General features: G+C 49.4%; 1 protein-coding gene across 1 annotated transcript in view; it reads left to right on the forward strand.

Annotated features, from left to right (window-relative positions):
- Positions 1 to 16,122: 16,122 nt before the first annotated feature.
- The window catches only part of Htra1 (HtrA serine peptidase 1), a 42,917-nt gene continuing 36,798 nt past the window's right edge, over positions 16,123 to 22,241 (forward strand). The window contains exon 1 of the mRNA XM_069988221.1: positions 16,123 to 16,715. Within this exon, the coding sequence (XP_069844322.1) occupies positions 16,139 to 16,715 (577 nt within the window). The 5' untranslated portion in view covers positions 16,123 to 16,138. The remainder of the gene's footprint in view (positions 16,716 to 22,241) is intronic.

Here is a 22,241-nt window from a genome sequence, read left to right on the forward strand (position 1 = left end):
ACAGGCTCTAGTATTGAAACTTTATTCCCCACACGGTGGCCCTAGGGTGAGAAGTGATTGACACTTTAGGAAGTTGGGCTTAGCTGGAGACAGTAGGTCACTGGTAGCCTGCTTTTCAAGGTTACACCTTTGCCAGGTGCTGGTGGCTCACACCTGTAACCTTAACTACTCAGAAGGCTGACATCTGAGGACCAATGGTTTAAAGTCAGCCCAGAAAGACAAATCTCTGAGATGCTTCAACTAACCAGTAAAAAGCCAGAAGTAGAGATATGGCTCAAGTGGTAGAGCCCCAGGCTTAACCAAAAAAGTTAAGTGAGAGTATAAGGCCTTGAGCTCAAGCCCTGGCACACACACACACACACACGCACGCATGCACGCACGCACGCACACACACACACACACACACACACACACACACACACACACACGTTATACCTGATCACTTGCCCCTTCTTTCTCTCTGGTTCCTGTACTCTATGTCTTCCATAACAGGCCTCCCACCCATGATGTTCAGTGTTGTCTGTTGTGTAGGCCCCCAGCAATGGGAGCACCCCATCATGGATTGAAACCTCTGGTGAGCCACAAGGAACCTTCATTCCTTTCCACTATTCTCTCAGGTATTTGTCACAGTAAGAGTCTGGCTGACACGGGTGTGTGATGATGAGGTGCGGCCCACCTCTTCCGATTTCCACACTCAGTAATGTCACACTGGCACAGTGGGAGTAGCTACACCACGGAGACTGGAAACTGCAAATTAGGGCATGATTCATTGTTTTGATGATTGTCTAGATGAGAAGTTGGCAAACCTCCTCTGCAAAGTGCCAAATAGTAAATGTTTTGGGCTTTGCAGGCCGTGCAGTCTCTGTCACAAATTAGCAATTCTGCTGTGACAGAGCAAAAGCAAACATAGACAAAATGGATGAGCAAGGCTGGGCTCCAACGCAGTTCTTCCTGGGTATTGGAGTTTCAATTTCCATATGGTTTTCACGTGTTCTGAAATACTGTTCTTCATAGTTCAATCATTCAGAAACAGAAAATCATGCTTTTAAAAAAGATTGTTATTATAGAGGTGATATAGAGAGGGGTGACCATTTCATAAGTCAGGTAATGAGAGCATTGCTTTTTGGACCGCTTTCTTCACTCCCAGTTTTTGCCTTATCCCTACCCACCCATAAGTGTCTCATGAGTACCACGGCTGCATTTGTTATCCTTTGTCCTTTCATTTCTGTGTCCTTTCCCCCTAAAGCAGATAAATGAACAAATAAACCCCCCCCAAAAAAAGGAAAAAAATAAATCTCTTGTTTCCATTTTCTGGAATTCATAGGCATTGTGTTCCTCCCCTAAAAGTGTCCTCCTTTGGTCTCGCTGTGTGTGGATGCCTGGAGTTCTGGGTAATTTATCATGTCTCGGTGTATTTTAGATCTAGCTTCCATATATAAGGTAAGCTGGTTTACCTCACTAAACATAAACTAGGTCCAGCTATTTCCCTGAAAATGATATTATTCTTTCTAATGGCTGTGTAAAATTCCATTGTGTATAATGACCAATTTTTACCCTCCTCTATTGTAGGGCATCTGGGCTGTTTCCATAACTTGGCTATTGTGGGAAATCATACTTTAACTGAAGGTTGTTCAAAAAGCAACGAGTAGATTTAATGACTGTTCTATATTATTTGTATACCATGTGCTACGTATCAGTAAAATTTACAGTAAACTTTCTTCCCCCTAGGAATCTGGTTGCTATACAGTTTACAACATACCATGGTGTCACATGTTCTACAAACTGGAAGAGAGGTTCAAGGGTCTTCTAAAAGCACCCAGGGAGGAGGAGGGCCTCCTACTCATGTGCCGCTGGCTCTGGGACAGAGTAAGTGTGTGGGGAGGACTTGCCAGCAGCTTAGTTTGGCTTTCTGCAAAGGCAGAGCAGAGGAGGCTGGTCTGTGTGCGGGAGAAAACACTCCAGACAGCATCAGACAGCACCTGGTGGGGGGGGGCGGCGAGGAGGGGGGAGTGGGGAAGGGAGGCCCCGCGGGGCAGTGTGTGTGGGGGGCCTTGCATGGACCAGGGAAGAAGGAGCCCAGATGCTGTTAAGTGCTATCCACAGACTTGGACATTGGAAAGTTCCAGACATGCACACATACAATATTTTATTCCACCTAAGCACATTCTCACATCTTTAAATCCGGTAGTAATTATATCTATAGAACTCCTGTACATTTTTGTTCAGGAAATCTCTAGGCTGTTCTCTTTGATTTTGTGGGTGTGGGTATGGATCAGTACTGGGGCTTGAACTTAGAGCCTTGAGCTTTCTCCCTTGGCGGCTTCTCTCAAAGCTGGTGCTGTTCTACTTGAGCCACAGCTCTACTTCTTTTTGCTGGTTAATTGGAGATAAGAGTCTCATGGACTTTTTGAGCTGGCTTTGAACTGGGGTCCTAAATAGGTAGGATTTCAGGTGTGAGCCACCAGTGCCTGACTGTATTTGATTTAAAAAAATACTTTTTATTTATATTTTTTTACCTATGTTTTTAGTTCCATTGGATGATACCTCTTTTCTTTGTTATTTTGTGACCACTTATTGCTAGTTCATAGGAGAGCTCATGATTTTTAAAACTAGCCACCATATTAAATTCTAATGTTTTTAGTTGACTTCCTTGTGTTTTCAGTAATGTAAAAATCCTGTCTATGATAAATAATCCTTTCACTTCCCTCTTCCCAATTTTTATGTTTTGGTATTTCCTACTGAATTGGTCAGAATTTCTATTGCCTAGCATTCTTGCTTTAGTCCACATTTGACTAGGAATGTCTCTGGTGCCCAGCATTTGTTCAGTACTGTCTGTTTCCTTGATGTATTTTTGACCACATTAAGAAAGTTATTTATTTAGTTTACCAAAAATAAAATTCCTCTCAGAAAGGAATATGAAATCTTTGATTTGGGTGCTTGTCCTGGAGCTTAAAACTCAGGGCTTGGATGCTGACCTTGAGCTTTATTTGCTCAAAGCCAGTACTCTACCACTTGAGCCACAGTTCCTTCAGGCTTTTTGATGGTTTGTTGGACATCAGAATCTCACAGATGTTTTGCCAGGCTGGATTTGAACTGCAATCCTCAGATCTCAGCCTCCTGAGTAGCTAGGATTATAGGTAAGAGCCAATGGTACCTGGCCTACAGATATGAAATCTTATTAGAAATTTCTTGGCCATTTAGGAGATATGATAAACTGTATTAATATATCTTTTAATGACTAGTCTGTGATTATTTCATATTCTATTATTTAACATAGTGACAGATTTGTGTATATTATCTACATAGGTGATTTTAATTCATAAATCATTTTTTTGTGGGCAAGAAAGTGTGCTATTATTTTGACATGTTTTAGTATTTGGATGAGCTTGCTTTGTAAATGAATTGGAAAGTTTTCCATTTCCCTCCATGTGTTCTCTCAGTTGAAAGAGCTTGAAATTATCTGTTCATTGAAGGTTAAAAGAATTCAACCACAAAACCATTACAGCCTCGAGAATTTTCCAGAGGACATTTTCAATGGCTTGTTTTTAAATATCTCTTTCTAGATACTGGTTTACTTAAGGTGTCTGTTCTTTCGTCAGTATTGGTAATTTATAATTCTGAGCACATTTCTATTTCATTCCTGTTTCTACTCTTTTTACAACCTAGGCCTCGAGTCCTCACAATGTTAAAAAAAAAAAAACAACAACCAGATTTGTCCCTTTCCTGTGTGATCATCTCTGCTGGTTTTCCATCAGTAGAGTCCTGTTGCTGCTTTAGCTTGTGGCCCATAAAGTGGGACACGATCGAATTCCAGTTGTCTTGAGCATCCCAATGCCTTGTGACTGATGTCAAACTTCTGCTCCAAGTGGCTAGCATTCAGAAACTGGGCTTGTTCTGATTATGGAGACAGCTCCATGCCAGCTTTAACGGAACCTTAATTGTTGGTTTTCTGCTGACCTAATATAGCTTGGTTCATGATGCATTCTTGTCCTCAAGCTTAAAAGTAGGACAATCTTAATGAATTCCACAAAGTGTCTGTGGCAGTGCTCATCAGAAGAAATATTGTGCTTAACAAAACTCAATCAGTATTTCTTAAGAGCTTCTTAGGGATTTTGCTAGACTCTGAGATATAATGTAATGCGGGACAGATACACCCACAAGCTCCTTCTATTGTAAGGCTGACTGACAAGGTGTATGGATAGAATCCACCAGGATTCTATCCACAGAAATTTCAGGTTTATAACACAAAGGCTCATTGACTCATTATGTGCTTTGTCCATTGTGGGTAGGTGATAATGGCTCTGCTCTGGGTTTTCACCCTGGGACCCAAACAAACTGAGCAGCTTCTATCTGGGAAATGTCTGGTAGTCATGGCAGACGGAAAAGATATGCTATCTACCATGCAATCACTCTTTAAATTACTAGTGACTGAGCTTACTGAGCTCACATTTCATCTGGTCAGAGAAAATAGTATGGCCAAGCTGCTCATCCAAAGGTTGAACCAACCAGATGCTGGCGACTCCTGTCTATAATCCTAACTACTCTGGAGGCTGAGATCTGAGGATCCTGGTTCAAAGCTAGCCTTGGCAGAAATGTCTCTGAGAAGCTTATCTCCAATTACTCAGCAAAAAGCTGGAAGTAGAGGTATGGCTCAAATGTGGAGTGCCAATACTGAGCAAAAAAGCCAAAGGAGAGCATGAGACCCTGAATTTAAGCCCCAGTACCAGAACACACACACAAAAGTATTGTCATATGATACTAACATTTTGTTTAAAAAATGATGAAGTAGTCTGGTTACTGATAGGGAAAATAGAAAGAGTAAATAGGCCAGGTCTAGATACTCAGATTTTCTCTCTCTCTCTCTCTCTCTCTCTCTCTCTCTCTCTCTCAAATCTCTCTCCCTCTCCTTCCCTCCCCCCCCCCCCCGTGTGAGAGAGAATATATTATCCTACAACTTGAAAACAGGGCCTTAAGCTCTTTTTGTGGTTGTTGTTGGTTGTGGGGCTTGAACTCTGGGCCTGGTGCTGTCCCTGAGCTCTTCAGCTCAAGACTAGCACTCTACCACTTGAGCCACAGCACCACTTCTGATTTTCTGAGTGGTTTATTGGAGATAAGAGTCTCATGGACATTCCTGCCTGGGCTGGCTTTGAACTACAATCCTCAGATCTCAGTCTCCGGAGTAGCTAGGATGACAGGTGTGAGCCACTAGGTGCCCCTGGCTAGGACCTTAAGCTCTTATGTGGCTTTTTCCACTCATAGCTGGGGCTTTACCACTTGAGCCACACCTCCAATTCTACTTTTTTGATGGTTAATTGGAGCTAAGAGTCTCATGGTTTTGTCTGTGCAGAGGGCTCTGACCCATGATCCTCAACCCTCAACCCTGAGTAGCTAGGGTTTAAGGCATCAACCATTGACACACAGCCCTGAAAGAGATTTATTATTATTATTATTATTATTATTATTATTATTATTATTATTATTATTATTATTATTATTATTAGTTGGTTGTGGGGCTTGAACTCTCGGTCTGGGCGCTGTTCCTAAGCTCTTCAGCTCAAAGAGAGTGCTCTACTATTTAAGTCACAGCGCCACTTCTGGTTTTCTGGTGGTTTATTGGAGATGAGTCTTATGGACTTTCCTGCCCGGGCTGGCTTTGAACTGTGATCCTCAGATCTCAGCCTCCTGAGTAGCTGAAAGAGATTTTATAAAGAGGGAACTCCTAAAAAGATGGGCAGATATGCTGGGGAAAGGCATCCTCCTTTGAGAGTGTCACCGAGTGGCCGCCATTTCCCCAGGAGGATGGCTCGATTTGGAAAATTTCTTTATCTGAGCACTCAGTGCACACGCCGTGAAGGCCAGCAGAGGGCAGGGTGATGGAGGGGATGGACCAGTGGGAGGAGCTCAGGTACTGAGCTCAGAGAGTAAATGTGAAGTACCTGACCGGGGTAGGAGCCTGGTGGGTCAGGCCAGCTGGAGCCCCAGAGGGGAGCCTGCTTCCAGAACCACCTTATGCAGGCATGCATGGGGAAGACTATGGCTTTCTTTGCTTCTCCTTCCTTCTAGGGTTGAGTCTGTGTGTCGTTTTGTTAAATAATCAAGACTAGCCAGGTGCTGGTGGCTCACGCCTGTAACCTTAGCTATTGGGGAAGCTGAGATCTGAGGATCAGGCTTCCAAGCTACCCAAGTCTATGAAACTCTTCTTTCCAAGTAACCCACTAAAGGGCAGAAATAGAGCTGTGGCTTAAGTGCTAACCTTAAATGAAGAAGTTAAGGGACAGTGCTGAAGTCTTGAGTTCAAGTTCCAGTATCAACACAAAAAGAAAAGGAAAGAATCAAGACTAGCATGTAAGTAATACATAAATAGGATAGGATTTCCTTTGGAACCTCAGACTAGGGTTGTTCCCGCATGAGGAAGAATTCCGTCAGAATGATTGCAGTGACTGGACTGGGTCTCTCTGAAGCTGGAGGCTTTGGGCTTTTCTCCCTCTCCTCCTAAGCTGCATCCTGAGAGGAAGTGTGTGTAAGTCTACACATGCGTTCATGCGTGTGTGTCTACATGTATGTATGGGTGGGGGAGGAAGGAGTTCTCAAGCTAGTGACTATCCTTTTGAAGGAATAGTTGATTTCATAAGTGGGTGCGGGTTCTGGACCAGGTGGAAGCCTCTAGAAACTGCCCACAGGAACTCAAGGGCAGTAGGGAACAGAGGCTCAGGTTCTGCAATGCAAGGTGACAGGGCCCTCTGGGAGGGTGGAGAAGGGAGAGTGTCGGCTGGGCCAGTGGAAAAGTACCAGGGCCGTGATTCATCAGGAATAATGCTCTGCTGGTACCATGCCACAGCCGATCCGTGAGTACAGACTGCTGACAGCTGACAGCCTCATCAGCAATGCAACCAAGTTGACAAGAAGAAACAACAAAAATCAACTCAAGAATGTGCTTCTTCAATGCAGCCCCTGGCTGCAGCTGTAAGTACCTGTTAATCCAGGCACTGTGAGACCAGAGCTGGCTACACAGCCTGCCTTCCAGGCTTCCTTGCACCAGGCAAAACCCAGCCTTCTATGGAGGAAAATGGGGTGGCCCACTGGGACACAGATTGGTTGAATAAATACGATTATGAGTTCACTAAAATCCCAGTGTCGAGTTTTATACCTTTAAGGTCACTGCCCTGCCTACAGACTAACTGGATGGTTTAAATGTGTGTTCACATGGGGTGAAATGACCTGTCTGTGGTTCTCAACACTACTGCTCATTGGAGCTTCTGTGTGTGTGTGTGTGTGTGTGTGTGTGTGTGTGTGTGTGTGTGTGTGTGTGTGTGTGTGTGTGTGTGTGTGTAGGGGGAGATCTATCTACCTCAAATCAGAGACTAGGGATGCTCATCACCCCCTCCAGATTTTTTTTTTACAACAGCTTTATTGATAGATAATTCAAACTGCATTCAATTCACACATTGGAGGTGTACAGTTTAGTAGCTTTTAGTAGGCTCTCAGATATGTACACACATTTCGTCTCAGGAAGAGGCCTCAAGCAGAGTGAGGATGGCTCATGCCTGCAATCCTGGCTACTCAGGAGTGTGAGCTCTGAGGATCACGGTTCCAGGCTAACCTGAGTAGAAAAGTCCACTAGACTCCATAATAGCCAGCAAAAAGCTGGAATGGAGGTGTGGCTCAAGTGGTAGAGCACCAGCAGAACAAGCAAGCCAAGTGAACATGAGGCTCTGAGTCAAAAAAATAAAAAAATGAAGAGTTCCAAACCTTGAGCTATTCCCTTAGCCCACTCCCCTAGTCCTAGGCAACAAAAAGTCTTCCTGTTTCTGAAGGTTTGCCTGCTCTGGACATTTCTCATGATTCGGCTCATATAATGCATGCTTCTTTTGTAGCTGGCACTTTCACTTGGCAGTGTTTTCAGGGTTCATTCATGCCGTAGTATTGGCTAATACTTCATTCTTTTTTTTTTCTGGCTGAATAGTGCTCCATTGTGGCTATGCCACATTTTATTCATCTACTAGTTGATGGGCATTTGGGTTGTTATCAGCCTCTGGCTATTAAAATGGGGCTCTGGATACCTGAGTACAGGTGTAGGCATGCTTTCATTTCTCTTGGGTAGATACCTAGGTGTGGAAATGCTGGGTCATTAACTGCATACTTCTGTCTTCCAAAGCAGCCATACCACTGTCTATTCCTGCTCTCAGTTCCCAGGTTCCAATGTCTCGCCACCTTGCTAATGTTTGGTGTCAGCTGATTTTTTTTGTTGTTGTTGGTGGTGGTCGTGGGGCTTGAACTTTGGGTCTGGGAGCTGCCCCTCAGCATTTCAGCTCAGGGCTAGTGCTCTACCACTTGAGCCACAGCGCCACTTCCAGTTTTCTGAGTGGTTTATTGTAGATGAGAGTCTCATGGATGTTCCTGCCTGGGCTGGCTTTGAACCATGATCCTCAGATCTCAGCCTCCTGAGTAGCTAGGATTACAGGCTTGAACCACTGGCGCCTGACTGTCAGCTGATATTCTGCGGCTAGCCACCTTCATGCCTGTGAAAGGCATCTAGCTGTCTTGGGTCAGTTGATATGCTGTTAATGAGTTGCATCTTTTCATGTGCTGTTGGTAACTTTAGAGTTTTCATCCAGTTCAGCTGCAGTACTTCTTGTGTCATTCAAAACAATTTCTTCGGATGAATTTTAGGCTTAGCAAAAAGTTGCAGATACAACTGAAACTGCCACTCACCCCAGTCCAGATTTCCCAAAAGGTAACCCTGATCACCCTCCCCACAGGGCCACGCTTTCTCGGAAACATCTGCACCACAGTAAGCTGCAGAGGGAAGGTCCTTTACCTCCAAATAACTTCAGTGGGGTTTTCCTTTAAAAAAAAAAACCCCAAACCACAAATTGTCTCTTATGCAACCCCAGTCACATGATTCCAAACAGAAAGGCAGCAATGCTTTGGTCATGATAATCTATGGAACTTAATCAAGTTTGCCAAATTCTTAGTGAACTTTTCTGCTCATGTCCCATGAGCAGCAAACCTCAAGGACAGCACCCGGGCCCTGAATTCAAACCCCAAGACCAAAACAATGCCCCCAAACCCATGAATGATTCTGGCACCCACGAGGGATCTTTGTTACTATCTCTGGCCTCCATGGACTGTCAGAGCCAGAGAGGAGGATGTCCTTCCCAAGGCCACCTTTTTGTGTCACTTAGGTTAGGACATCTCATCCTGTGCCTGCCACCTTGGCCAGCAACAGAACCCTTATCTCTGCCACATTCCCCCAGAACACCGTTCCTCCTCCCTGTGGGGCTGTGACTGAGGAGGGGAGAGGCAGGAGGGCCCTGCGTAGCTTGAGATGGTGGAGGGCAGCAGGGTGTGCCCTTCATGTCCACCTGGGGTGGGAGAAAAGGGAGCTGGCGAGAGTCAGTGGGGCGACTGTGCCTTTGCTGTACTCCTCCATGGCAGATGCCCAGATCCACTTCTTACCATTCTCTTCCAACATTCTAGAACCTGCTCTGGAGTTCCCCTCCCCCTCTCTTGCTTCCCTCCCCCAGCTTCCACCACAGCAGTTCCACCCAAGGAATCAAATCCCTCTCTTGATGGAAACCCAGGTTCCTCCAGATTCAATACATGGTGGCAGGGCTGCCCTGCCCTGCTCTTCCCCTGCCACCGACTCCTGTCCCTCTCATTCTTCAAGACTTATCTCTGGGGTCTCAAAGCCTTGTTTCTCCCCCACGGCACCCAAAGCCAACTGGAGGTAGACAAGGAATGGGAAGGGATCATCGGTAATTTATTTTGGCACCTTATCACCAAAAGTGAGGTTCTGGGGGTCAGCAGTAGCACCGGAAGCATGTGGGAACACATTCTCAGTCCTAACTTGAGGCCCGTTGAGTCAGGAACACTCTGGGGCAGAGCTCAGTGATCTGCATTTTCATCAGCCTTCCAGAGCTTTCAGATGCCTGCTGAGGCCTGACAGCTGTGGTTGTAGGAAGGCCCCCATAGGACTGGGGTGAATGTAGCCCTCCACTGCACCAGTTCATCCATAGTAGATGTTCTCCACAGCTGGAGAATTGAGAATATCAGTAAAGATTGTCCATGGGCCTATTACATGACAGACAAAGGAGGCAGTGGGTAGAAACCAGCAGGTGACTGGGAGCCATTGTGAGGCTATCTGTGTGATCTTGAGCAGTTGGACTGGGCTGGGGACTATGACGAAAGAAGCAAAAACTTTCCCCATCAGCTACTTCTCACCCAGGGGTTAAGAATAGAATGGATGGCTCTTTCTATATTCTCACAGCTTCATATTGTTCCAATTCTAGAGAAGCATCTGGCTGGATATGTAAGAACACAACACAGGCATGTAGAGAAGGAATCTGAGCCTTCTTGGTCAGTTAGGTATATCACATTGACATTGTGTTGCCAATGGAGTTTGGTAAGTGCTTGCAGTACTTGTGGGATTGGAGCCTTTGTGCATACTGTAGTGTCTATACAGTGAGACAACTGAAAAGTTAGACAATGGAAACTCCTGCCCCCCCTTTTTTTTTTGGTCTGGTTGTGGGGCCTGAACTCTGGGCCTGAGCACTGTCCCTCAGCTCTTCAGCTCAAGGCTAGTGCCCTACCACTTGAGCCACAGCGCTACTTCCGGCTTTTTTCTTTTTTCTTATCTGGTGCTGAGGAATCGAACCCAGGGCCTCAGGCATGCAAGGCAAGCGCTCTATCATTAAGCCAATTTCCCAGCCCCTCCTGGCCCCTTTTAAATATTTTCTTTTCAGAATCACGTTTAAAATGTTAGCTTATAACATCCTTGATTTAAAGTCAAGACAATTTTCCAGAAGGCAGCATGTCCTACTCTTGACCTTACTCAGCCTTTCCACGATCCCTGAATAACAGACGCGACAAGCCGTCACTCCTCTGACAGGCTGGCAGCCACCTCGGGTTCTGTTTGAACTGTGTCTGTCTAGATCTTCACTACTGGGAGAGAAGAATTTGGTCATATCCCATGAACTTTTCATATTCCAGAAGCAAACAGGGTGAAAGGAGCCAATCAGTACAAACTCAGGCTGTCTTATCTAAGTGATATAGGAGAAAGATTAGTCTAAATGAATGAAAGATCTCAGTTATGAATCTTAAAAATACACCGAATTTAAAGGCTTGATGGGAACTAGCAGCAGCGGGGCCTGCAGTAGGGGTGATATTCTTTCATTGGTAGACCTGGATTTTTTTTAAACTTGATATTAGATATGGCAGGACTTCGAAAGTGTTTTAAAAGTTCCAAAAGTAGCTTAAAATATTTCACTTAAAAATGTCATCTGATGTTGAACAGGTTATACTGAAATGAATTGTCTCAAATGAATTGTCTCAGTGAATTGTCTCCTTAGCCTGTTGGGCTACAGTAATGGTGTCTTCAGCTTAATTCAAAGCCTAAAATACAATAATGTATCTACATTTAAAAATGTGATACTGAATGCATCTTTTTCCTCTTCAATCTCTCATCCATACCTAAGGCAAGGTGATTTTAACAGAACCTATCTCAATAGCTGACTGGAACATCATCAGACTTGGTCCAGATTCCCAAGGAAGGCGGCCAGGGCCCTGTACAGCCCAGCCAGCGTCCTCTCCCCTCAGCTGCCCCTCCAGCTCCAGGGACCCAGGCTTGCCTGTCCCAGCTATGCTGCTCAGATTAGGGCCTCCTCACCTGGGTGGACTCAAAATACTGACTTCCAGTGTCTATTTCCCCTGGTCTACCTACCTGTCTGACTCTCCCTCTTCCTCAAGAAGTAGTCTACTCTCTTGTTGGTGAAAACTTTGTTAACATGCAATATTTATACATACAGGGTACAGTATTATATACACTCATCCTATAGTGATAAAATCCAGGATAAATAACAGTTCTGTCTTCTCAAACATTTATTGGGAACTTCTGGGTGTCTTCTAGTTATTTCAAAATACAGTTCTAGTGGCTTATGCCTGTGATCCTAGCTACTCAGGAGGCTGAGATCTGGGAATCGTGGTTTGAAGCCAGGCCAGGCAGACAAATCAGAGTGACTCTGCAGAAAGTCAGCACGTATCTACCACTGCAGAAAACATTAGACCTGGGGCTCTGTGGGGGCTGAGCTCCTTCACTCCAAGCCACACCTCCAATATCTAGCAGAGAGCCTGGTCCTCAGAAGATGTTTAAGTTTCTCTCAAACGGAAGTAAACTGAGCAGAGGTGGGACTGGCACTGGGGAGGAGGGCTGTGGTGTCCCTGGCGTCAAAGGGACCTTCTGATGCTGGGGCAGCATGAGGGAGGGATCCATGCCTGCTGCTAGGAGAAAGGGGGTCCAAGCCCGCTCAGAAGGCATCTCCTAGCTGGTGGCATGTTACTGTGGGAGAAAGGGCGAGTGGAAAGGCGCTCTAGCTGTGAGACTGGCAGACAGCCTGCCTCCATGGGACATTTCAGTGAGTGTGGAAGGTGCTGGTAGTCCGGTGGAGACATATGAAATACAGTGCCCTAGGTTTTAGGTCCTATGAGTCTCGGTCTTTTGTCTTCTTGGGAGAACGGATGCCCCTAGTGGGTGGCTGAGTTCTGCCAGGCAGCAGCCATGGCTGCTGGATCCAATGCAGGAGCCTCATTTCCCGACTGAGTCTTTGGCAGCCTAGCACCACTGATTATTCACGAATAGAGATGAGTATTCAGAATGAAAGCTTAAATGCTATAAACTGGAGCTGCAGAGGATGGCAAGGTGGCTCCACCTGCCTCCTTTCCCTCTGGAAACATCCTCTTTGGGATACAGTGCCAAGATACGGTGGGTGAGAAATGAATTTTCATGATACATCAAAAAAAAATGCATCTTTCAGCTGGGTGCTGGTGGCTCACACCTAGCTCCTCAGGAGGCTGAAGATCTGAGGATCATGGTTCAAAGCTAGCCCAGGCAGAAAATTCTGTGAGATTCTTATTTCCAATTTACTACCAAGTAGCTAGAATTGGAGCTGTGGCTAAAGTGATAGAGCACTAGCCTTGAGCACAAAGAGGCTCATGGACAGTACCTAGGCTCTGAGTTTAAGCCCAAGGACTGGCAAACAAAAGAAAAAATGAAAGAAAGAAAGGAAGGAAGGAAGGAAGGAAGGAAGGAAGAAGTCTCATCTACAAGTAAGGAGGTGTGAGCATACAGGAAAGACCTCGGCAGGCCTGTGATTCAAGCCAGGTTATTTCTATCCATCCCCACATGTGTATGCGTGCATGTACACATGGTAACATGAATGGATGTGTGCAGACTCACCCTCCCGGCATCCAGCAGGACTTCCGCTTCTTTCAGCATTAAGGGATTTGTCCAGTGTGCTGTGGTCTGGATATAGTTTGATGAGTCCTCCAGGGTCCTGTGCTGGCAGCTTCATCCCAGTGTGGTGGCGCCTATAAGAGGTGGAGCCTGGCATGAGGTGACCAGGCCAATGGAGGTGTCACCCTCAGAAGACACTAATAGTTCTCAAGTGACCGGGGACAGATCCTGAGAGAGAGAGATGTTAGAAGATCAACCGTAGAGGGTGGACTGTGTTGTGTGTGTGTGTGTGTGTGTGTGTGTGTGTGTGTGTGTGTGTGTGTGTGTCTGGCATAGGGACATTTAAGGTGAGGGGGACAGGGCCCTTGGCAGGGGCAGGGGGTGAGGGGGGAGGGAGGCTTTTAATCCTTCCTGCTTCCTGTTTTGTCATATGATGTATCTCCTGATTGTGCTCCCGCCAGGATGCTATCTGCCATGCTGTGGTGTAGTTGGAAGGCTGTCATCGGAAGCTAAACCAGTGCCCCTACAACGGTGAGCTAAATAAATGTCTTTTCTTCCTATAAACCCAGCCTGGAGTATTTTCAGAAAATGGACTAAGGCAGGGCTCCCCCCAACCCCACTCCCTCCCAGTGGTGCTTGGTATTTAAACTCAGATGTCTCAGGCTTGCTACATGTTTCTGAATGACTGGTCTCCTGGTAGATGGGGAGGAGTGAGCTGCATTCACAACTGGGAGATGATCGTGTGACCACAGTGTGAAACCCTGCCGCCTGGTTTTCAGATTCCTTGCGTATACCTCTGGGGTACCATGTGGTCCTCCAAGTCTCTCCTCCCCCACTGATCCTCTCCTGATGACACCCTGCCTGGCTCCCAGTGTCGGAAGGGCGGCGCCTTCCTTCCTGAGCAGGCCTGCTCTCTTCTGTGTCTTGCCCTTACAAGCATCTGTTACAGCACCTCATCCACCATGTGCACCCTCACAGAGGATGGACCTGGGACCGGCACTGAGAAAGGGGTACCCAGAGGTGGGCCTTCCGAAAGTCATGCAGGGAGGCGTGTGGTCACCGCCATTTTCCTTGTGAAGCTCCTGGGGTCACAGATTCAAAGGTCAGAAGTGGGATTTGAACCTAAGTCCCCCAGAGGTCTTCCAAGTTCAGAGCCCACTTGAAGGTCACTGGTGGACCTGGTGGAGGGGAAGAAGGTTGTCTCTGGCAGAGGGAAGAGTTAAGTGGGAAGATGAATTCCAGACGATCACTCAGCACTGGGCTGGGTGAAGTGTGGGAGGAGAATGGGAAGAGGAGGCCATGAGACCCGTGGAAGGAGGTTGGAGGTGCTCCACCCCAGCAAGCTGGTATTGGGTTTGAACTCAGGACTTTCTAAGCCAGTATTCCATAGTTGAGCCATGCCTCCACCCTACATTTTTTTTCTGCCAGTACTAGGTTTTGAACTGAGGGTCTGGAGGTTGCTAGGTAGGAACCCCATCACCAATCCATGACTCCAGTCACATTTTTTTGGTGTCAGTTCTGGCCCTTGAACTCAGGGCCTGGGTGCTGTCCCAGAGTTTTTTTTGCTTAAGGTTAGCTAGCACCTTATGGCTTGAGTCACAGTTCTACTTCAGGCTTTTTGAAGTTTAACTGGAGATAAGAAGCTCACAGACTTTTCCTGCTTCGGCTGGCTTTGAACCAGGATCCTCCGATCTCAGCTTCTTGATTAGCTAGGATTATAGGTGTGGGCCACAGTGCCTGGGTCCCGTGGATGATCAATCAGCTGTAATCTGGCCACTGGGCTGGAGGAGGGAGCCCAGCTACAGAGATAGCTCAGTAGGTGTCCTGCCTCTACCACTTTTCGCTGTGGCCTTGCATCCTGACTCTTGCCCAGGCTGGCCTAGAACTCCTGGACCACAGTGATCCTCCTGCTTTAGCCTCCCCAGTGCTGAGACTACAGCCATCACCAGGTGAGCTCTTCACTGGATAACAAAATGTTTTGAAGGTGAAAACTAAACCCATTAAAAAGTTCCTCTCCCAGCCGGGCGCTGGTGGCTCACGCCTGTAATCCCAGCTACTCTGGAGGCCGAGGATCGCTGTTGGAAACCAGAAAGTCCCCGTGAGACTTATCTCCAATGAACCACTCAAAAACCGGAAGTGGCGCTGTGGGTCAAGTGGTAAAGCGCCAGCCTTGAGCACAAAGAGGCTCAGGGACAGCACCCAGGTCTTGGGTTCTAGCCCCCAAACCGACACACACACACACACAAAAGAGTTCGTCCCGCACTCCGAGTCCCTGTCCTGAGACAATCCATCCACCATCGCGGTACGGCTGCGCAGAGCTCCCGGAGCAACTTAGAAAAGATCAGAAGTAGGGCTCCGCTCCCAGCGACTTCCGTTCCCGTTTTCTGCCCTAACGGGTCTGCGCGCTGGCTCCGCGCCGGCCCCGCGGACGCCTCGGCCCGTCCCTCGCGCGGGACCGGGGCAGGGGGCGCCCTGCGCGTGGCTGGACGCCAGGGGCTGGGCCACAGCGCCCCCGGCCTGCGCGGGGACCCGAGGGCGATCTGCGGGAACGTTCCAGGGCGCTCGATCAAGGCCGCCACAAGCTCCCCTTTGCAGACTTGCCAACCGCTACGGGGGGGGGGGCGGGGGGCCGGGGACAAAGCGGAGGGCCCAGCCCTGGGGCGCACGGTTGGGGAAACTGAGCCCGCTGCCGGGGGAGGGTCCGCTTGCCATCCCGCCGCCCCGGGGCCCCGCCCTGGGCCCCGCCCCAGGCCCCGCCCCGCCCAGATCTCTCCGTGCCCAGACTTGCGCCGGTCCTACCCCGCCTCGGGCGGTCCCTTCCCCCCCACCCCCCGCCCGCCCACGGGCCGCCCCCTCCCCCGGGCGCCGTGCCCGTCCTCAAGGCCGCCCGTCACCGCTGCCAGGCCAATGGGCTGGGCCGAGCGGCCGCGCACACTCGCATCCGCCGCTCCCCGGGTCCCCGTCCGTCCCGCCGCCGTCGGAGCCGCCATGCAGCCCCCGCGCACCGCGCTCCTCTCGCCGCCGCGGCTGTGGCTCCTCCTGCTGCTGGCGGCGCCCGGCTGGGCGCTGCCGTCCTGGGCCGGCCGCTCGGCGCCCGCCGCCACCGGCCCCGCCGCGGGCTGCCCCGAGCGGTGCGAGCCTGCGCGCTGCGCTCCGCCGCCCACCGACTGCGAGGGCGGCCGCGTCCGCGACGCGTGCGGCTGCTGCGAGGTGTGCGGCGCGCCCGAGGGCGCCGCGTGCGGCCTGCAGGAGGGGCCGTGCGGCGAGGGGCTGCAGTGCGTGGTGCCCTTCGGGGTGCCCGCCTCGGCCACCGTGCGGCGGCGCTCCCAGGCCGGCCTCTGCGTGTGCGCCAGCAGCGAGCCGGTGTGCGGCAGCGACGCCAAGACCTACGCCAACCTGTGCCAGCTGCGCGCCGCCAGCCGCCGCTCCGAGGCGCTGCGACAGCCGCCCATCATCGTCCTGCAGCGGGGCGCCTGCGGCCAAGGTACTGCGCCCCGGGCCGGCCCGGCCGGCTCTCTATCCTGGCCCTGACCTGCCCCCCAGGCTGGCTCCATCTTCCCATCCCCACCCTGACTGAGCCCCAGGCCGGCCCCATCTCCCCATCCCCACCCTGACTGCGCCCCAGGCCGGTCCCATCTCCCCATCCCTGCCCGGGCCTGTGCCCCGCGCAGGGCGGGAGCCAAGGGACAGCGACGGGTTGTGGGGAGCCGCGAGCACCCGCTTGCTGGGAGAGGAGGCCAGGTCCCGAGGAGGGAGCATCCCGCGGGATCCCTTGGAGCCTAGCTCGGTTGTGTCCAGCCGCGAGTGGGTTCCGCGTGCCTGCGGGCGCCCAGCGCGCGTTCTGCACAGCGACCCCGGGAGGCAGTGCCGGGACCTCCCAGCTGGTGACCGGCCTGGGATCACAGATCAGGATAGCAGTGTAAACAAACCTAGGGAGGAGAGAAAGTCTGGTTTGGGGACCACAGGAACTTCTGTTGTGCTTTCCCTTCTACTTCTTTAATGTATTCAAATGTAGTTTCTCCGCTGTGAAAAATAACATTTTGGAGAAAGGAATAGTCTGGCCAGTTGTACTCTCTTCAGATGGTGGCCCCAGGTGGGGACCGGTTTAGGGAGGCTTTGCTGCCTGTCTTTGTTTCTAGAGCCAGCCCTACAAAACCAAGTGGTGCCCTCTGTCTCTCTCTGTCTCTCTCCCTGACTCTCTCTCAAGTGGCTCTTTTTGAATAAGCTCATCCTGGGCCTCTGGACCTTGAAATTTGAAGAGGCAGAGGAGGGGCAGGTTAGGGACTTGGAAGAAATGCGCCACTTTTCCCTCTTCTGTATGGCATCTCTGTCACAACCTGTGATCCTTTCTGGTGGGGAAGTGGTGGTGATGGGTGGAGGACTGTGGAGAAATGCCCAGCCCATTGGGGACCTTCAGGAGCCCTGCATCTGGCTCTGCAGAGGTGCCCTGTGGAAAAACAATAAGGAGTTCAGCCCCGGCCAGCCTGGCATCATGGGGAGCGGCCAGCCAGGGCTTGGCCTCAGCCACAGAGCTGCTGCCCAGACCCAGAACTGTTTCCTCAGTGGAGACAGGGACACAAGAGCCCAGTCCTGCAGGACTGCCAAGACTTTCTTCAATCCAAATATGGTCCAGCAGACCACCTAGGACCTGCGACAGTTTGACTCCCATGAACAGGAAAGTGGCAGAGTGATGGAGAGATGGGACGTTGTGGGATACTAACAAGGGAGCATAGCCCAGGCTCAGCCTAGCAATCCAGATGCACACCTACCAGCATTAACCAGATGGTGCTATTGGCACAGTGTGCCAGGTGAGTTCCCCTGTTTACCTCAGTGGGTCTTTATAGACTCATGGATAGGATGATTCTGCCCTCCTTCCTGTTTCATGTGAAGTGGAACTAAGAATGACTCACTTATATTTTTTGTGACCACACTGTTGCTGGGCTTTTTCACTTAAGACTGGCACTCTATCGCTTTAGCCACATCTCCACTTCCAGCTTTCTGGTGATTAATTGGAGATACGAGTCTCATGGCTCTTCTTACCATGATTCTTGGATCTCAGCCTCCTGAGTAGCTAAGATTATAGGCATGAACCACCAGCACTAGAATTGAACCAGGGTTTAGTACCAGCCCAGGGCTTAATCTCAAGGCAGTTGAGCAAAGAGCTTCCCAAGGGGCCAGTATGGACCTCCTGTTAGGGATGGTGGAGAGTGAAGGACAGCACAGCAGAGTCCAAGGCTTGTGTTGGTGGTAGGTGCTGCAGGAGACATTTGGAGTAAAACCAGGAGTTAGCCAAGCTGGTGGCTCAGAGTCCCAAGGCTGAGGGCAAGGGCTGCATTGTGTGTGGAGGTGTTCTTGAGTGAAGAAAGCTTAGAGGAAGCCTGGTGCAGGACTAACCCTAGCAGGGGTGCACAGTGCTTCAGGATGGGTGTTCAGGTGACTGTGTTTCTGTGGGCGATGATGACATTAGAAAAGCATATTTTGGTCAAAAACAAGGCATCTGTTACTGTCTGTAGTCTCGCTGCACGAGGTCCTAAGTTGCTGGAACCATGTAAACTGTCTCATTTATTGCCAGTGAAGGAAGTAAAGTCACTTAATGAGGTCTGAGTTGGCAGAGTCCAAATACTTGGCTGGTTGAGCTGGCCTGTGAAGAAACAGGTCCCTCATTGGCCAGCAGGCTCCCACTGCCCCCCGAGGGTGCTAGTGTGAGGAGGGGGTACAGAAGAACGAGGGTGCTGTGGGGTACAGAGCCAGTCCACCTGTCTCTCCTGCTTTCACAAATAGTTATTGAGCCTTCTGGCATATCCCACATTGTTGGTGAATCTGTCTACTTGGCACTTAGAAGTTACTCAATAAGTATGTGGGTAGATGAGTGAATGGATGGATGGATGGATGAAAGAAGAAACAGGAAAACAGGGTGCCATGGTTCATATCTGTAATCCTAGCTAATTAGGAGACTAAGTCCAAGAAGTTGTTGATTTGAAGCCCCGGCAGAAAAGTCTGCGAGACTCCCATCTCCTACCAACCAGCAAAATGCTAGAGATGTGGTTCAAGCAGTTAGAGTACTAAGTTATGAGCAAGAAAATTGAGTGCAAGTATGAAGCCCCTGATTTCAAGCCCTGGTACCAGGACCAAAAAGAAAACAGAAGAGAAGCTGCCTCATCCTTGTGTAGCAGAAGGCATTGCGGCGGCGCCCCTCGCTCCCATCTGGTGCTGGGCTCTGACTTGGAGGAGGTGTTGCCAGGACCCGAGGCTGGGAACCAGCAGCTTTTCTTCCAACCTCAGTTCTGTTCCAGCTCTCGGCAGCTGGTGCACAGGGCAGGTAACTTGACATCACAGCTAGCCGAGGACCCCAGGGTGAAGATTTTGGCTGGGTGGATCCGGAGGCCTTTCACGAGATGTCCTTTGAGGAGAAGAGGAGGAGATGCAGACTGAGAACTGAGAGATTCTGAGCAGAATCTGGGCAGAGGGTGAGGAGGCTGTGTGTGTGTGTGTGTGTGTGTGTGTGTGTGTGTGTGTGTGTGTGTGTGTGTGTGTGTGTGTGTGTGTGTGTGTGTGTGTGTGTGTGACTACTACAGGAGGTAGGGAGCCACACTAGGAAGTTGGGGTGGAGGAAGCATGACCATTCATAATATAACACTTTTGTCTGTGTCACGAGGTTGCTGGTGAAGGTCTCCAAACATGTTTTGGGAATGAAGGCACGTTTTTGATGTCAGGAATCAGTGCTGCTGATGGGACGTGGGAAATTATACTGTATCCCAGAGGGTATAAACCTATCAGCATCCACTCTCCTGAGCAGGACAGTTTAAAAAAACAGAAACTGGGCATGGTGGAGCACACCTGTAATCCCAGCTAGCACTGAGGGAGGAGGATTTCAAGTTTGAGGCCAGACTGTGCCACATAGCACATGGCAAACCCTGACTTAAAGCATTAAAAAAAAATAGCCAGGCATCAGTGGCTTGCACCTGTAATCTTAACTACTCAGATGCTGAGATCTGAGGATCACAGTTCAAAGCCAGCCCAGGCAGGAAAGTTCATGAGACTTTTATCTCCAGTTAACTACCAGAAAACCGGCAGTGGCTCTCTGGCTCAAGCGCTTGCCTTGAGCTGAAGAGTTCAGGGATAGCGCCCAGAGTTCAAACCCCTGTGACTGACAAAAAAATTTAAAAAAAAATTAAAAAATGGAGAGAAGAATGAAAAAGGAAGAAAGGAATTGCGATGAGAAATAGGGTAATAGTAATAGTAAGGTCTAAATGTACTAGTTCATGCTTATTAAATGCCAAGCATGTAGTTCCCAGTTCCTTTGATCCTCCTGCCAGTGCTTGTGCTCTCGTCTTTCCCGGGTAACAGATGGGAGACAGTCACAGAGCAGTACCGATTTTAGGACTTGAACCTATGCATCTGGTCCAGAGCTCTGTTCACAACCACCCTCAGTGCTGTTGACACAGCAACGGAGATTATAAGCCAACTCCTGCTAAGCCTCAGCTAATACTGGAATAAACAGTGCTCCAGATGGCCGAGGATGGCCTTGAGGCGAAGCAGGACAGAGCCCAGCTCTTGCTCGGTGGGTGAGCACAGGCATCTCAGGACAAGGTTACCGGCTTCCATCTGTGCAGTCCTGCCACGGAGAGCAAGGGGAGAAGGGGCTCAGTAAAGACGTCTCCAAACCAGAGTCCCTTGAGAAGGGCACAACCCTTCCAGATGCCCAGATGTTCCCAAAGACCAGCCAGGATGAGGAGATGCTGCAGAGCTCTGCAGCCAGAAAAGAGCCCTGGAAAACACTCCCCTGATAGTAGGACCCTTGTCCGTTCCTCCCACTGCAGGAAGGCCCATCCTGCCCCAGACAGATGTCTGACAAGCCTAGAGGTCAGGCAAGGATCAGTGGAGGACAGACACCCAGACGCTCCCTGCAGGGAGGTTTCCAGTAGCCCTGAGTCCTGGGATCTCCCAGAGCCTCCACAGAGGGGAAGACCACAGAATAGATAGCTTATCTTTGGAGGCTTGGACTGTTTGTAAAACCTGTCTTGTGTAGGTGATTCTATTATTCAAGGTTTGGGCAAGTAATCATCTCTAGTTGAATACCTGATGGTCTCTGGGGATGTCTCCCTGTCTCCAGGGAGTTCATATTTTAACCCATTGGGACATATAGTCACTCACTACCCATGGGTCACATTGTTCTTTGTCATGTGCTATACTTGCCCAAAGTCATTTCCACTAGTGACAGTTCGAACCCATCTTTTGTCACTTAAAAAATAACTGTCTGGGGGACCAGGCTTCCTCTTAGGGCAGGGTTGGAAGGGCCAGTCTTTAAGTTTCAGTCATTTGAAAGTTGGAAGCAGGCAGTCTTGTTTGTTTGTTTTTCGTGGGGTGGGATGGGATGCTATTCTTGAGCCATGAACTCAGGGTCTGGGCTCTGTCCCTGAGCTTCCTGATTGCTGGCGCCCTACCACTTGAGCCACAGCTCCACTTTCAGCCTTTTGAGGTTAATTGGAGATAAGAGTATCACAGACTTTGCTGTGCAGGCTGGCCTTGAACAGCGGTCCTCAGGTCTTAGGCTCTGGAGTGGCTAGGATTAGAGGTGTGAGCCAGTGGGTGCCCAGCTACACTCAGATCTTTTGAGAGCTGTTTGCAAGACTTTCTCACTCTGGTTGATTATCTTCTTAGACTTCTTAGATGGTTTGACCAAGAGTTAAAGTATTAAGGTAGCATGAAATTAGTAAGTGCACGGGATCAGCAGCCAAGTGATTGATTTATTTCATCCCATCCGGGAGGGCTGTAAATAGACTGGCCATGGCTGACCATGAGTTCACTGTAGTAGCCAGAGGCCTTGGCATGGCGGGCTGAACTCAGAGTCTGTTTGGAGCTGTGTGATCTTGGGCAAATTTCCTGCCTTGGATTCAGAAATCAGACTTTCCATGAGCTTATATTTCTAGTGAATAAATAGCTCTGGTCAGGCTTAGTGTGAAGGAGAAGGCCTGGCAGTGGTTAAGGGTTCCTTGGAAGGCTGGCTGGG

This window comes from Dipodomys merriami, unplaced genomic scaffold (assembly GCF_024711535.1).
Source record: "Dipodomys merriami isolate MVZ:Mamm:240054 unplaced genomic scaffold, mDipMer1.0.p SCAF_35, whole genome shotgun sequence".
Taxonomy (NCBI): Eukaryota; Metazoa; Chordata; class Mammalia; order Rodentia; family Heteromyidae; genus Dipodomys; species Dipodomys merriami.